The sequence below is a fragment of the Lactuca sativa genome, chromosome 8 (genome assembly GCF_002870075.4).
Source record: "Lactuca sativa cultivar Salinas chromosome 8, Lsat_Salinas_v11, whole genome shotgun sequence".
In the NCBI taxonomy this organism is placed as follows: Eukaryota; Viridiplantae; Streptophyta; class Magnoliopsida; order Asterales; family Asteraceae; genus Lactuca; species Lactuca sativa.
In genome coordinates, this window is record NC_056630.2 from 92,343,260 (window position 1) to 92,360,054 (window position 16,795).

The window sequence follows — 16,795 nt, forward strand, 5'->3', positions numbered from 1 at the left end:
ATTGAGTTAACAGAAGAATCGTCAGGCTGCATGTTGTCAAATTGATAAGAATTTGTAAGAACCAGATCTGTAAACCTAAAATCGAGTTTAAGGTAAAAAAAAGATCAAGATTCAACATCTGTAATCGATGAAATCGAAGAAGACGAGAGATTCCAGATCCTATTAAAGTAAAAACCATAAAAAGCTCTTTTAACAGAAGAGATGCATATGGATTACATAGTCTTTTGCTCTGATACCAATTGTTGAGAATAAAACTTGAGTTATCGAATAGATTCAAATAGGTAAAACAATCAAGACCACATAATGAATATCAAATATGTTGTATGATTAATAATCACATCCTTAGAAGAGCTCGATAAATAACTGCTACTATAAGGCGTGTAGGGTTTTCAAAGGACGATTACAAGATATAGTGCTTGCATGCACCTTAAATAGCTAAACCCTAATAATAAATAACGGGTGGATAGGCCCAACCCAGATACAAAACATACTAAGATATAAACCAAAATGATGCAACACATAAGGCCCAACGTATACCACCGTTTAATGATCTTGAGTCAAGATTCCATAAGTAGAAGACAATCAAATTTAAAGAAACAAGAAACAAGACTCTAGAAAGCGAATTGGAAAGTTTTGAGAATGCTCATAACAAAAAGGATGTAGGATACAGGCCCGAAACAGAATCAGAAAAAGGAAGTGAACCAATAAGCGAGCCCAAAAATAACATGGCAAACATTGCTGACATGACAATGGAGCCATACAAGAGACGAATGCATGAAGTCATCAAACCAGGTCTTGTGCAACCTACAATCTCGAACACAGCTAGCTTCGAGTTTAAAAGACACATACTTGCTCAATTAAAAGACATACCATTCCATGGGAAAGACCATGAGGACGCCTACAAGGACATTGATGAGTTCAATGATATCACGACTACTTTAACATACCCAACATACCACACGAGACGGATTTACTGAGAATACTTCTGTAACATCTTGTTTAAAATAGAATAACTTAATAATAAACCTAGAGCACCGAGGAGTAATTTTTATTATTATTCTCCAAAATTAAATAATAATTAGTGGGTGTTGTTTTCAGGAAGCTAAATGACAAGAATTGAAGTTCTGGGGGTTAAAGTGTACTTTCAAGACTTATTTTGTAAAGGTTTTTGGTTGTCAGGAGGTGTTTAGAGTTATTTGGACTTATCATGAAAGGATTTTGAAAATGAAGGGCTGTTAGGTAATTTTTGTACTTCGTTTGAATGGAAATTCAGAAGGTAGGGTATAAATGGTAAATATTGGACTTTGTATGAAAAGATTGGGAATGGGAGGGACTATTTGTGCCATTTTCGTTGTAAGTTGCATGAAGACGGGATTTAAGACCCGATACCCCTCATACCGTCCAATGGACACCCCATGTAACCCTAACCCTAATTATTCCTCCCTGCCGCCACCTTAACTTCCTCGTTCCGGCGCCGCACCACAACTCCGTTCCTCTCGTGTTTCCGACCACCGAGTCGCCACTGTGCCAACCCATTGAAGACAAAGCCACCTTTGGACACAATGGTGGCAGGAGATCAGAAAGAACTCGCCCTCGGGGTGTTACTGATGTTATTTTCGGTGGAAGCCGCCACCCGGTTATAGCCATGAGGTGGCCATATGATGTGGAGGGATGTTTCTTCACATGTTCATGTCCTACTGACCAGAAGGCCAGGCACGCTCTGAACCTGCTATATGTGATTCAAAGTTTACAGAGTTAGGACCGAAAGGTCCACAGTGTTAGGACCAGAGGGTCCACAGAGTTATGGGACTGGAGGGTCCTACTGAGACACCTTGAGCAGAGGGTCATACATAGTTATAGCCTCAAGTGGCTAATATGTGTTGTATGTAGTATTTTGGGGAACTCACTAAGCATTTATGCTTACAGTGTTATGTGTTATGTGTTTCAGGTACTAGTGACGATCGCGGGAAGGCGACGAATTGATCCATACACATAGATAGAGGATTTTATTTGCGATCTTGGGAAATCTTTTATTGATGAAAATTGTTAAACAAGAGATTTGAGAATGTTAAAGATATTTATGTTAATGGAAAAATGAAAATTTGTTTTGAAAATTTATGTCGTTACACTCCGGTCTTTCCACATAATTCAAGCGATCATCAACCTGAATGCCATCCAGAGGAATGAATGCGGACTCATCGGCCACACACTTTGAAACGACCCAAAATACGACCCAAAAATTTTTGTTTTTAAAATATTCCAAACTGTAATCAGAGCATCATATAATAAAACCATGCATGATGTATTCCAAACCATAATAGAATACTGTGCGGAAAACTGTATCATACTACATCAAATCAAAGCAACTAAATCAATCCCAGGCTAGAGCTAAGGCGGTGGTGTGTGCGATGCCATCATCCCGAGCTCTTCCCTTTGCTTGCGGAAGTACCTGAAACCAAAACTGAAACTGTAAGCACGAAGCTTAGTGAGCTCCCCCAAATTACCACATACCATACAATAATATATCAAGCACATACGGGGCCTTGCCCCCTCCATCGGACCGAAGTCCGAAGCTGACTGACTGGGACCTTATCCCCTACATCGGACCAAAGTCCGGAGCTGACATCGGACCGAAGTCCAAAGCTAACTGGGACCTTGTCCCCTACATCGAACCGAAGTCCGAAGCTGACATCGGACCAAAGTCCGAAGCTAACTGGGACCTTGTCCCCTACATCGAACCGAAGTCCAAAGCTGACATCGGACCGAAGTCCGAAGCTAACTGGGACCCTGTCCCCTACATCGAACCGAAGTCCGAAGCTGACATCGGACCGGAGCCCGAAGCTGACTGATCATAGCATAACATATCACTAACATGAACACACATAATCTTGTCTGAGCCACGAAGGCATCAAACGTGCTAACTACTGCATCGGATAACATCCAGATACTACTGCTAGCTAAACGGGCCGGCATTGTGGCCTTAGACCCGTCCTACTGAAAGGAAACTCACCTCGTGAACTGGCTGCTGAGTGAATAGCTCTGAGGGCTAACCGCTGCTGCTCCGGTACCCGGCTACAAGTCCATAAACACACTCAATCAAATACTAAACACTGCATTGGGTAAAATGACTCTTTTACCCTTGGTCAAAGTCAACCCTCGGACCAAGTCAACCCACAGTTGACCTGACTCGCCGAGTTGGGCCGCCAACTCGCCGAGTCCCTATTCTCACTCCTCGACCCTACCCGCTGCTACTCGTCGAGCATGGCATCGCCTCGACGAGCACTCATTCAATCCACAAACTCAGACAATCTTCATCCGACTCGCCGAGTCATATGAACAACTCGACGAGTTGTTCTTGATCCTAAGAAGATTGCCTTGGACTCGCCGAGTTGTATGAACAACTCGCCGAGTCTCTCCATCACTGAGTCTACCCTCAACTCGCTGAGTCCACTCTCTAACTCACTGGATTCACTCGACAATGATCAAAATGAAGGACTCGGGAACTCGCGACCCAACTCGCCGAGTCGTTCTTCCCGACTCGCCGAGTTGCCGCCATGCAACTGATTTTTACTCGATTTTGTTTGAATCCAACACATACAATTGATAGATCTGAGTCCAATAAGCTGATTTACCACGTAAAGTTTCCAACTTTACGTGCACAACCTCATGAATAAGGGAAATAAGGCTAAAAGATGCATAAAATGGGTAGATCTATGATTATTATGCAAAGTAATTCCAAAAAGACAGTAGATCTGGGCTCTACAACACCCCAACACTCAGATCCAAAGGTATTTCGACTTATTGAGACATTCAAGCAAACATAAGGCTTGGAACAAACATCAAATAGCTCTTAGAAGAGCTCAAAAGGAAGATTAAAGCATATAACAAGAAAGGAACTCCGAAAATACCTCAATAAACTCAGATTTGCCCTTGGATCTTTGCAATACAACTCGTTCCCTTGCTTCTTTCTTCTTCTCCTTCTTCACACCTTCACAAAATGGCACCAAATCACTTATAAGCTTTCAAGGGAGGATTAGGGTTTTCTCACTGAGTTCACAGGGTGAGGGAGGCACGAATGGGGCTATAAGGTGGTTTAAATAGTGGGCAACCCGGGAATTTAGGGTTTCACCCAGACGGATGGACTCACCGAGTCCAGAATATGGACTCGCCGAGTCCCCGGCTCACGCGTGCTCGCAGCCGCGACCCTACTCGGCGAGTCAGGCTATGAACTCGCCGAGTTCCTCTTGCAAAACTCACAACAAAAACCAATAAATTAACATACCGGGAACGGGTCGTTACAATTCTCCCCCACTTGACTCAGACTTCGTCCTCGAAGTCTGCTACGGCTGGATCTGCAAATAACTCTGGGTAGTGCTCTCTCATCTCCTCGTCAGCCTCCCACGTCCACTCAGACCCCTTCCGGTGCTGCCACTACACCTTTACTAACTGAATTTCCTTGTTCCTCAAGGTCTTGGTCTTCCGGTCCAAAATCGCGACCGGTCTCTCAATATAATTCAGGCTACTATCAACCTGAATATCCTCTAGGGGAACGACTGCTGATTCATCCACCAAACACTTCCTCAACTGAGACACATGGAAAGTGTTGTGGATCTGATTGAGCTCTTCAGGAAGATCTAACCGATAAGCAACCCGACCTACCCGGGCCAAAACCCTGAAAGGACCAATAAATCTGGGGCCCAACTTGCCCCTCTTCCGGAACCTGATGACACCCTTCCAAGGTGAGACTTTCAGAAGGACCATATCTCCCACCTGGAACTCCAAGTCCGAACGCCTCCTATCGGCGTAGCTCTTCTGCCGACTCTGAGCAGTTTGCAGTCTACTACGGACCTGCTGGATCAACTCAGTCGTCTTGAGCACCACCTCTGTGCTCCCAATGACTCGCTGACCGACCTCGCCCCAACAAATCGGGGTCCTACACTTCCTCCCATACAGCATCTCAAAGGGAGGTCGGTCAATGCTCGCATGGTAACTGTTGTTATACGAGAATTCCGCTAACGGAAGATACGTATCCCAACTGCCACCAAAATCTAGGACACATGCCCTGAGCATATCTTCTAGAGTCTGAATCGTCCTCTCGCTCTGCCCGTCTGTCTGAGGGTGGAAAGCGGTGCTGAAATGGAGACGAGTACCCATCTCGTCGTGGAACCGCTTCCAAAATCTGGATGTGAAACGGACATCTCGGTCAGACACCATTGATACCGGCACTCCATGACGTGCCACGATCTCACGCACATAGATATCGGCTAACTTCTCCGCCGATATACTCTCCTGGATCGGGATAAAATGGGCACTCTTCGTCAACCGATCCACTACTACCCATATCGAGTCCACTCCTCGTGCGGTCCGGGGAAGCTTGGTGACAAAATCCATGGTAATGTCCTCCCATTTCCACACGGGAATGTCTAACGGCTGCATCCTGCCGTGAGGTCTCTGGTGCTCCGCCTTGACCTTCCGGCAGGTCAGGCATCTCTCGACGTACCAGACGACGTCCCGCTTCATGCAGGGCCACCAATAATCGAGTCGAAGATCCCGGTACATCTTTGTCGCTCCTGGGTGGATAGAAAATCGAGACTTATGAGCCTCGTCCATCAATACCTGCCGTACCCCACCCCAGTACGGTACCCATACCCTACCATGAAGCGTCGACAAACCCCGACTGTCGTACTCAAATGAAGCTACTCGGCCTACTATCCTTTCACACTTCTGCCTCTCCTCCTTGAGGCCCTCCATCTGAGCCTCCTTGATCCGCTCCAACAGTGGAGTGATCACCGACATCCTCATACACAGATCCCTGATAGGGGCCGCCGACACCTTGCGGCTTAGGGCGTCGGCCACCACGTTGGCCTTCCCTGGATGATAAAGGATCTCACAGTCATAGTCCTTCAGCACGTCCAACCACCTCCTTTGCCTCATATTCAAACTCGGCTGATCCATAAGATACCTCAAACTCTTATGATCCGTGTATATAGTACAACGAACCCCATAAAGGTAATGCCTCCAAATCTTGAGGGCAAACACAACTGCCCCCAGCTCCAAATCATGGGTAGGATAATTAGCCTCGTGAGGCTTCAACTGTCTCGAGGCATAAGCTATCACATGGCCTCGCTGCATCAGAACTGCTCCCAAACCTGTGATCGAGGCATCACAATAGACTACAAGATCCTCTACTCCCTCTGGCAAGGTAAGGATCGGAGCCTCGCACAATCTCTGCCTGAGGGTCTCGAATGCTGTCTGCTGCTCCGGACCCCAACGAAATACCACTGATTTCTTGGTCAGTCGGGTGAGCGGCACTGCTATCTTGGAGAAATCCTGAATAAATCTCCGATAATACCCTGCCAATCCTAGGAAGCTCCGAATCTCAGATGGAGACTTCGGGACCTCCCACTGCATCACGGCCTCTATCTTGGCCGGATCTACCAGAATACCCTTCTGGTTGACGAGGTGACCAAGGAACTGCACCTCGCGCAACCAGAACTCACATTTGGAGAACTTTGCGAAAAGTCGCTCCCTCCTCAAAACCTCTAGCACCTCCCGCAGGTGCTCCTCGTGTTGTTCCTGCGTCTTGGAATACACCAAGATGTCATCTATGAACACTATCACTGACCGATCCAGCATCGGCCTACACACGCGGTTGATGAGATCCATGAACGCGGCTGGAGCATTGGTGAGCCCAAATGGCATCACCACAAACTTGTAATGACCATACCTGGTCCTGAAAGCAGTCTTCTGTACATCCTCATCTCTAACCCGCATCTGATGATATCCGGAGCGTAGATCGATCTTGGAGAACCAAGACGCTCCCTGAAGCTGATCAAACAAATCATCTATCCTCGGGAGTGGGTAACGGTTCTTCACCGTTACCTTATTCAACTCCCGGTAATCTATACACATACGATGCGACCCATCCTTCTTTCTCACAAACAGGATCGACGCTCCCCAAGGCGAACTGCTTGGTCGAATGAAACCCTTGTCTAACAGCTCCTGCAGCTGTGTAGACAACTCTTGCATCTCAGGGGGAGCTAGTCGATACGGTGCCTTGGCTATCGGAGCCGCACCAGGAATGAGGTCGATCCTGAACTCAACCTGTCTCTCAGGAGGTACCCCCGGCAAATCCTCAGGAAACACATCCGGGTAGTCTCGAACAACAGGAACATCATCCACTGTCGACTTGCCCTTCTCCCGGGCATCCAAAACGTAGGCTACAAAACCGGCGCAACCCTGCTGAACATAGCGCCTCGCCTTTGCGGCGGAACATAAGGTCGGTCCTCGCTGTGGCCTTTCGCCCTGAATCACCAACTCTCCCCCACTGGGAGTGCGAACCCTCACTAACTGAAGCTCGCAATCAATCACCGCCCCATTGGGGCTTAGCCAATCCATACCCACAATAACCTTATTCCCTCGCAGGGGAATAGGTACCAAATCCACTGAAAACTGCTCATCAAATAACTGAAGAGAACACCCTCTGTGCACTCTTCCGACCCTCACGGTCCTATCATCCGCTATCTCAACCTCTAATGGACAATCCAGCTCCCCTGGAGCTCTACTGAACCTCTTGCTAAGCGCAAGAGATACGAATGATCGGGTAGCCCCCGAATCGAATAATACCAAAGCAGAAATGCCGTTCACAGAGAACGACCCTGAATAAAACATACAATCATAAGCAATATACAATCAATAATAATAAGAGATAAAGGGAAGATACATACCCGTCACTACATCAGGAGTCGCTCGCGCCTCCTCTGCTGTCATCTGAAACGCCCTACTCTTCGCCACTGGCGCATCAGCTCGACCCTGCCGGCCGTCTGTAATCCTCAAGGTAGCAGGGGCAGGTGCAGCCACCTTCCCTGCTGCAGCTAAACTCGGACACTGGGACTTTTTATGTCCCCTCTGATTGCACTGAAAGCAAATCAGATCTGACGCTGCAACGGCAGTAGCAGGAGCCGTACAATCCCTACTCAAATGTCCAACCCGACCGCACTTGAAGCAGCCGGAACTCCCTGCCTTGCACGCTCCCTCGTGCATCTTCCCACACCTACCACATCGACCGTAGCTCGGCTGTCCCCTGGACCTATGATCTGAAACCCTGGGCTTTTTGCCCGAACCGCCCGAACCCGAAACCGCCTCCGGTTTCCTCTTCTTCTCCATCTCGAGATCAATCTCCCTCTCCCGAGCTCTAGCAATCATATCTTCCAGCGTTTTACAGCTGGACCGGCTCACAAACTGGCGGATATCGCTCCGCAACATCTCATGATAACGGGCCTTCTTCATTTCCTCATCAGCTACATACTGAGGAACGAGAAGAGCCCTCTCCCTGAACTTGGCGGTGATCTCCGCCACTGTCTCTGTAGTCTGGGTGAGGTCCTGAAACTCCCTAGCTAGCTGTTGCACCTCAATGACTGGTGCAAACTCCGCCCTGAACCTGGTAGAGAAATCAGCCCAGGTCATGGCGTCCAATGCCGCATCATCCCCAATGGCATGCCCGACCTCCTCCCACCAATCTCGTGCCCTGTCCTTCAGAAGACAGGACGCCAATCTGACCTTGTCCCCCTCGGGACATCTGCTAGTACGGAAAGCGTTGGCCACATCTGCCAACCATCTGGTGCTCGCTATGGGGTCCCGCGCCCCATGATAGTCCGGAGCTCCATATGCCCTGAACTCCCTGAAGGTAAGGGTGCGCGACCCCATCATGGCCGCCACCTCGGCACGGAAGGTGCCCAGTCTCTCATCCATCAGCTCTAGAATCCCCTCCTTGATCGAACCGAAGATCACAGGAGTCTGCTCTATAATGATGCGCGTAATCTCCGAAGAAAGAAACTCTCGGGTCTGCTCATCCATGCGCTCATCCCCCGAGCCTGAACCTGATCCCTCCCCGGCACCTCCGCTGCCGGCTGCTGGTCTCGAACGCAAAACCACCATTCTAAAACACATCACAACTACATCAGAAAACAGAAATATCTTGAGGGATCATTGCTACTACAACTAGCTTCCTGGTCTTGTCTTAGCCTTTCTTGATTCGAGTACGGATCCTCTGCTTCCAGTAGTACGGGCCCATACTACCTTCCACATCTATCCGTACTTTCTTCAAGAACTGCCCTGACTCCACCAAGTCACTTCTACTACTACAGATCTCTGCTACTCTCATCCTAGGCTTGTCCCAGGGAAACCTCAGACTTAACTCAACTAGTCCTCAGCTGCTGCAGGTCTCCTTATAATGCTAATTAACCATCACCTGAACACCATCACATGTGACGAAGATCAGATAATCCTTCAAGTAAGAGACCCGTCCCTATAACGGTTGGACTCAAACAAGAGCTGCGCAATAGGGTCAGTTCCAACACTCTGGGATTATTCAACCCTGATCACATGTGGTGTAACGTGTTCACCTAATGGCCAACTTCCATCACTCAGAACTCCCACAAAGCACAAAGCAAGCAGCATTCGGATAAAGGAAACATACTCAGGCAAAACTATTCTCAAAATGAGAAACTGATCTAGCATACAGTGCTAAGCTCATACTATCTGGCATAACCTAAACAGGCTATCCTACTGCTGTCTACTCAATACTAGCATGCAATACCCATAAAGCTGTAACACATAAAGCAGGCACATAAGGCATCCTCCTAGATCCTTAGTCCTATACTAGCATGCTATTCAACTGAAACTGAAACTAAACAAATAACTTGTATGGATAATTTGGGAGTACTTACTTGAGCTCGGCTGACCGCATGCACACACCTTTATCTTGTTGAAAATTCTTCCTTTCTAAGTATTTTCAAAGTTCTTTTTAATAAACGTTTTTATTTTAATAAAATCTTTCATTTCCCTTAGTTTGAGTTCAGATACACCCGGAAGTGTATCCAAATCCCTCAAACCAGGGCTCTGATACCAACTTGAAACGACCCAAAATACGACCCAAAAATTTTTGTTTTTAAAATATTCCAAACTGTAATCAGAGCATCATATAATAAAACCATGCATGATGTATTCCAAACCATAATAGAATACTGTGCGGAAAACTGTATCATACTACATCAAATCAAAGCAACTAAATCAATCCCAGGCTAGAGCTAAGGCGGTGGTGTGTGCGATGCCATCATCCCGAGCTCTTCCCTTTGCTTGCGGAAGTACCTGAAACCAAAACTGAAACTGTAAGCACGAAGCTTAGTGAGCTCCCCCAAATTACCACATACCATACAATAATATATCAAGCACATACGGGGCCTTGCCCCCTCCATCGGACCGAAGTCCGAAGCTGACTGACTGGGACCTTATCCCCTACATCGGACCAAAGTCCGGAGCTGACATCGGACCGAAGTCCAAAGCTAACTGGGACCTTGTCCCCTACATCGAACCGAAGTCCGAAGCTGACATCGGACCAAAGTCCGAAGCTAACTGGGACCTTGTCCCCTACATCGAACCGAAGTCCAAAGCTGACATCGGACCGAAGTCCGAAGCTAACTGGGACCCTGTCCCCTACATCGAACCGAAGTCCGAAGCTGACATCGGACCGGAGCCCGAAGCTGACTGATCATAGCATAACATATCACTAACATGAACACACATAATCTTGTCTGAGCCACGAAGGCATCAAACGTGCTAACTACTGCATCGGATAACATCCAGATACTACTGCTAGCTAAACGGGCCGGCATTGTGGCCTTAGACCCGTCCTACTGAAAGGAAACTCACCTCGTGAACTGGCTGCTGAGTGAATAGCTCTGAGGGCTAACCGCTGCTGCTCCGGTACCCGGCTACAAGTCCATAAACACACTCAATCAAATACTAAACACTGCATTGGGTAAAATGACTCTTTTACCCTTGGTCAAAGTCAACCCTCGGACCAAGTCAACCCACAGTTGACCTGAATCGCCGAGTTGGGCCGCCAACTCGCCGAGTCCCTATTCTCACTCCTCGACCCTACCCGCTGCTACTCGTCGAGCATGGCATCGCCTCGACGAGCACTCATTCAATCCACAAACTCAGACAATCTTCATCCGACTCGCCGAGTCATATGAACAACTCGACGAGTTGTTCTTGATCCTAAGAAGATTGCCTTGGACTCGCCGAGTTGTATGAACAACTCGCCGAGTCTCTCCATCACTGAGTCTACCCTCAACTCGCTGAGTCCACTCTCTAACTCACTGGATTCACTCGACAATGATCAAAATGAAGGACTCGGGAACTCGCGACCCAACTCGCCGAGTCGTTCTTCCCGACTCGCCGAGTTGCCGCCATGCAACTGATTTTTACTCGATTTTGTTTGAATCCAACACATACAATTGATAGATCTGAGTCCAATAAGCTGATTTACCACGTAAAGTTTCCAACTTTACGTGCACAACCTCATGAATAAGGGAAATAAGGCTAAAAGATGCATAAAATGGGTAGATCTATGATTATTATGCAAAGTAATTCCAAAAAGACAGTAGATCTGGGCTCTACAACACCCCAACACTCAGATCCAAAGGTATTTCGACTTATTGAGACATTCAAGCAAACATAAGGCTTGGAACAAACATCAAATAGCTCTTAGAAGAGCTCAAAAGGAAGATTAAAGCATATAACAAGAAAGGAACTCCGAAAATACCTCAATAAACTCAGATTTGCCCTTGGATCTTTGCAATACAACTCGTTCCCTTGCTTCTTTCTTCTTCTCCTTCTTCACACCTTCACAAAATGGCACCAAATCACTTATAAGCTTTCAAGGGAGGATTAGGGTTTTCTCACTGAGTTCACAGGGTGAGGGAGGCACGAATGGGGCTATAAGGTGGTTTAAATAGTGGGCAACCCGGGAATTTAGGGTTTCACCCAGACGGATGGACTCACCGAGTCCAGAATATGGACTCGCCGAGTCCCCGGCTCACGCGTGCTCGCAGCCGCGACCCTACTCGGCGAGTCAGGCTATGAACTCGCCGAGTTCCTCTTGCAAAACTCACAACAAAAACCAATAAATTAACATACCGGGAACGGGTCGTTACAATTCTCCCCCACTTGACTCAGACTTCGTCCTCGAAGTCTGCTACGGCTGGATCTGCAAATAACTCTGGGTAGTGCTCTCTCATCTCCTCCTCAGCCTCCCACGTCCACTCAGACCCCTTCCGGTGCTGCCACTGCACCTTTACTAACTGAATTTCCTTGTTCCTCAAGGTCTTGGTCTTCCGGTCCAAAATCGCGACCGGTCTCTCAATATAATTCAGGCTACTATCAACCTGAATATCCTCTAGGGGAACGACTGCTGATTCATCCACCAAACACTTCCTCAACTGAGACACATGGAAAGTGTTGTGGATCTGATTGAGCTCTTCAGGAAGATCTAACCGATAAGCAACCCGACCTACCCGGGCCAAAACCCTGAAAGGACCAATAAATCTGGGGCCCAACTTGCCCCTCTTCCGGAACCTGATGACACCCTTCCAAGGTGAGACTTTCAGAAGGACCATATCTCCCACCTGGAACTCCAAGTCCGAACGCCTCCTATCGGCGTAGCTCTTCTGCCGACTCTGAGCAGTTTGCAGTCTACTACGGACCTGCTGGATCAACTCAGTCGTCTTGAGCACCACCTCTGTGCTCCCAATGACTCGCTGACCGACCTCGCCCCAACAAATCGGGGTCCTACACTTCCTCCCATACAGCATCTCAAAGGGAGGTCGGTCAATGCTCGCATGGTAACTGTTGTTATACGAGAATTCCGCTAACGGAAGATACGTATCCCAACTGCCACCAAAATCTAGGACACATGCCCTGAGCATATCTTCTAGAGTCTGAATCGTCCTCTCGCTCTGCCCGTCTGTCTGAGGGTGGAAAGCGGTGCTGAAATGGAGACGAGTACCCATCTCGTCGTGGAACCGCTTCCAAAATCTGGATGTGAAACGGACATCTCGGTCAGACACCATTGATACCGGCACTCCATGACGTGCCACGATCTCACGCACATAGATATCGGCTAACTTCTCCGCCGATATACTCTCCTGGATCGGGATAAAATGGGCACTCTTCGTCAACCGATCCACTACTACCCATATCGAGTCCACTCCTCGTGCGGTCCGGGGAAGCTTGGTGACAAAATCCATGGTAATGTCCTCCCATTTCCACACGGGAATGTCTAACGGCTGCATCCTGCCGTGAGGTCTCTGGTGCTCCGCCTTGACCTTCCGGCAGGTCAGGCATCTCTCGACGTACCAGACGACGTCCCGCTTCATGCAGGGCCACCAATAATCGAGTCGAAGATCCCGGTACATCTTTGTCGCTCCTGGGTGGATAGAAAATCGAGACTTATGAGCCTCGTCCATCAATACCTGCCGTACCCCACCCCAGTACGGTACCCATACCCTACCATGAAGCGTCGACAAACCCCGACTGTCGTACTCAAATGAAGCTACTCGGCCTACTATCCTTTCACACTTCTGCCTCTCCTCCTTGAGGCCCTCCATCTGAGCCTCCTTGATCCGCTCCAACAGTGGAGTGATCACCGACATCCTCATACACAGATCCCTGATAGGGGCCGCCGACACCTTGCGGCTTAGGGCGTCGGCCACCACGTTGGCCTTCCCTGGATGATAAAGGATCTCACAGTCATAGTCCTTCAGCACGTCCAACCACCTCCTTTGCCTCATATTCAAACTCGGCTGATCCATAAGATACCTCAAACTCTTATGATCCGTGTATATAGTACAACGAACCCCATAAAGGTAATGCCTCCAAATCTTGAGGGCAAACACAACTGCCCCCAGCTCCAAATCATGGGTAGGATAATTAGCCTCGTGAGGCTTCAACTGTCTCGAGGCATAAGCTATCACATGGCCTCGCTGCATCAGAACTGCTCCCAAACCTGTGATCGAGGCATCACAATAGACTACAAGATCCTCTACTCCCTCTGGCAAGGTAAGGATCGGAGCCTCGCACAATCTCTGCCTGAGGGTCTCGAATGCTGTCTGCTGCTCCGGACCCCAACGAAATACCACTGATTTCTTGGTCAGTCGGGTGAGCGGCACTGCTATCTTGGAGAAATCCTGAATAAATCTCCGATAATACCCTGCCAATCCTAGGAAGCTCCGAATCTCAGATGGAGACTTCGGGACCTCCCACTGCATCACGGCCTCTATCTTGGCCGGATCTACCAGAATACCCTTCTGGTTGACGAGGTGACCAAGGAACTGCACCTCGCGCAACCAGAACTCACATTTGGAGAACTTTGCGAAAAGTCGCTCCCTCCTCAAAACCTCTAGCACCTCCCGCAGGTGCTCCTCGTGTTGTTCCTGCGTCTTGGAATACACCAAGATGTCATCTATGAACACTATCACTGACCGATCCAGCATCGGCCTACACACGCGGTTGATGAGATCCATGAACGCGGCTGGAGCATTGGTGAGCCCAAATGGCATCACCACAAACTCGTAATGACCATACCTGGTCCTGAAAGCAGTCTTCTGTACATCCTCATCTCTAACCCGCATCTGATGATATCCGGAGCGTAGATCGATCTTGGAGAACCAAGACGCTCCCTGAAGCTGATCAAACAAATCATCTATCCTCGGGAGTGGGTAACGGTTCTTCACCGTTACCTTATTCAACTCCCGGTAATCTATACACATACGATGCGACCCATCCTTCTTTCTCACAAACAGGATCGACGCTCCCCAAGGCGAACTGCTTGGTCGAATGAAACCCTTGTCTAACAGCTCCTGCAGCTGTGTAGACAACTCTTGCATCTCAGGGGGAGCTAGTCGATACGGTGCCTTGGCTATCGGAGCCGCACCAGGAATGAGGTCGATCCTGAACTCAACCTGTCTCTCAGGAGGTACCCCCGGCAAATCCTCAGGAAACACATCCGGGTAGTCTCGAACAACAGGAACATCATCCACTGTCGACTTGCCCTTCTCCCGGGCATCCAAAACGTAGGCTACAAAACCGGCGCAACCCTGCTGAACATAGCGCCTCGCCTTTGCGGCGGAACAAAAGGTCGGTCCTCGCTGTGGCCTTTCGCCCTGAATCACCAACTCTCCCCCACTGGGAGTGCGAACCCTCACTAACTGAAGCTCGCAATCAATCACCGCCCCATTGGGGCTTAGCCAATCCATACCCACAATAACCTTATTCCCTCGCAGGGGAATAGGTACCAAATCCACTGAAAACTGCTCATCAAATAACTGAAGAGAACACCCTCTGTGCACTCTTCCGACCCTCACGGTCCTATCATCCGCTATCTCAACCTCTAATGGACAATCCAGCTCCCCTGGAGCTCTACTGAACCTCTTGCTAAGCGCAAGAGATACGAATGATCGGGTAGCCCCCGAATCGAATAATACCAAAGCAGAAATGCCGTTCACAGAGAACGACCCTGAATAAAACATACAATCATAAGCAATATACAATCAATAATAATAAGAGATAAAGGGAAGATACATACCCGTCACTACATCAGGAGTCGCTCGCGCCTCCTCTGCTGTCATCTGAAACGCCCTACTCTTCGCCACTGGCGCATCAGCTCGACCCTGCCGACCGTCTGTAATCCTCAAGGTAGCAGGGGCAGGTGCAGCCACCTTCCCTGCTGCAGCTAAACTCGGACACTGGGACTTTTTATGTCCCCTCTGATTGCACTGAAAGCAAATCAGATCTGACGCTGCAACGGCAGTAGCAGGAGCCGTACAATCCCTACTCAAATGTCCAACCCGACCGCACTTGAAGCAGCCGGAACTCCCTGCCTTGCACGCTCCCTCGTGCATCTTCCCACACCTACCACATCGACCGTAGCTCGGCTGTCCCCTGGACCTATGATCTGAAACCCTGGGCTTTTTGCCCGAACCGCCCGAACCCGAAACCGCCTCCGGTTTCCTCTTCTTCTCCATCTCGAGATCAATCTCCCTCTCCCGAGCTCTAGCAATCATATCTTCCAGCGTTTTACAGCTGGACCGGCTCACAAACTGGCGGATATCGCTCCGCAACATCTCATGATAACGGGCCTTCTTCATTTCCTCATCAGCTACATACTGAGGAACGAGAAGAGCCCTCTCCCTGAACTTGGCGGTGATCTCCGCCACTGTCTCTGTAGTCTGGGTGAGGTCCTGAAACTCCCTAGCTAGCTGTTGCACCTCAATGACTGGTGCAAACTCCGCCCTGAACCTGGTAGAGAAATCAGCCCAGGTCATGGCGTCCAATGCCGCATCATCCCCAATGGCATGCCCGACCTCCTCCCACCAATCTCGTGCCCTGTCCTTCAGAAGACAGGACGCCAATCTGACCTTGTCCTTCAGAAGACAGGAGGTGAACCGAACATCCTGGTCTAAAAACACCTATACCGACACCCCGTGCCGAACCACTACCTCCCGGATATAGATGTCCGCTAACTTCTTTGTAGATATACTCTTGGCAATCGGTATGAAATACGCACTCTTGGTCAACCTATAAACAAGGACCCAGATGGAGTCAAAACCACATGTCATCCTAGGAAATTTCATGTTAAAATCGATAGTAATCTTGTCCCACTTCCACATGGGAATGGGTAAGGGTTGCATCTTGTCTTGGGGTCTCTGATGTTCAGCCTTGACTTTCCTACAAGTCAAACACCACTCTACAAACCAAGCTATTTCCCTCTTCATGCAGTTCAACCAATAGCTCAACCTCATATCTATGTACATCTTCGTGGCCCCTAGATGGATAGAACACTTTGAAAAATATGCCTCCTCTAAAATTGTTTGCCTCAACCCACCTGATGTCGGAACCCAGACTCTACCACATGCAGTCAACAAACCTTGGCTATCTCTGAAAAATAAGGGAA

At 48.7% G+C, this 16,795-nt stretch overlaps 2 protein-coding genes across 4 annotated transcripts; both read right to left on the reverse strand.

The window, feature by feature from the left end:
* Nucleotides 1-2,306: 2,306 nt before the first annotated feature.
* Nucleotides 2,307-8,553, reverse strand: LOC128128074 (uncharacterized). Of its 2 annotated transcripts, none has more exons than XR_008225685.1 (2): nucleotides 3,909-3,981; nucleotides 2,307-2,449 (listed from the first exon to the last, which is right to left on the reverse strand). XR_008225685.1 is itself a non-coding variant. In XM_052766877.1 (2 exons), the coding sequence occupies exons 1-2, from the start codon at nucleotides 8,464-8,466 to the stop codon at nucleotides 2,415-2,417; spliced, it is 774 nt and encodes a 257-aa protein (XP_052622837.1). In that variant the 5' UTR covers nucleotides 8,467-8,553; the 3' UTR covers nucleotides 2,307-2,414. The 2 variants fall into 2 exon arrangements, 1 of the variants encoding a protein (XP_052622837.1); XM_052766877.1 differs by lacking the exon at nucleotides 3,909-3,981 and adding an exon at nucleotides 7,728-8,553.
* Nucleotides 8,554-10,006: 1,453 nt separating this feature from the next.
* LOC128128073 (uncharacterized) lies at nucleotides 10,007-16,209 on the reverse strand. 2 transcript variants are annotated; one of them, XR_008225680.1, is made up of 2 exons: nucleotides 11,609-11,681; nucleotides 10,007-10,149 (listed from the first exon to the last, which is right to left on the reverse strand). XR_008225680.1 is itself a non-coding variant. In XM_052766873.1 (2 exons), exons 1-2 carry the CDS (start codon nucleotides 16,164-16,166, stop codon nucleotides 10,115-10,117), a joined length of 774 nt encoding a protein of 257 aa, XP_052622833.1. In that variant the 5' UTR covers nucleotides 16,167-16,209; the 3' UTR covers nucleotides 10,007-10,114. The 2 variants fall into 2 exon arrangements, 1 of the variants encoding a protein (XP_052622833.1); XM_052766873.1 differs by lacking the exon at nucleotides 11,609-11,681 and adding an exon at nucleotides 15,428-16,209.
* Nucleotides 16,210-16,795: the final 586 nt, after the last annotated feature.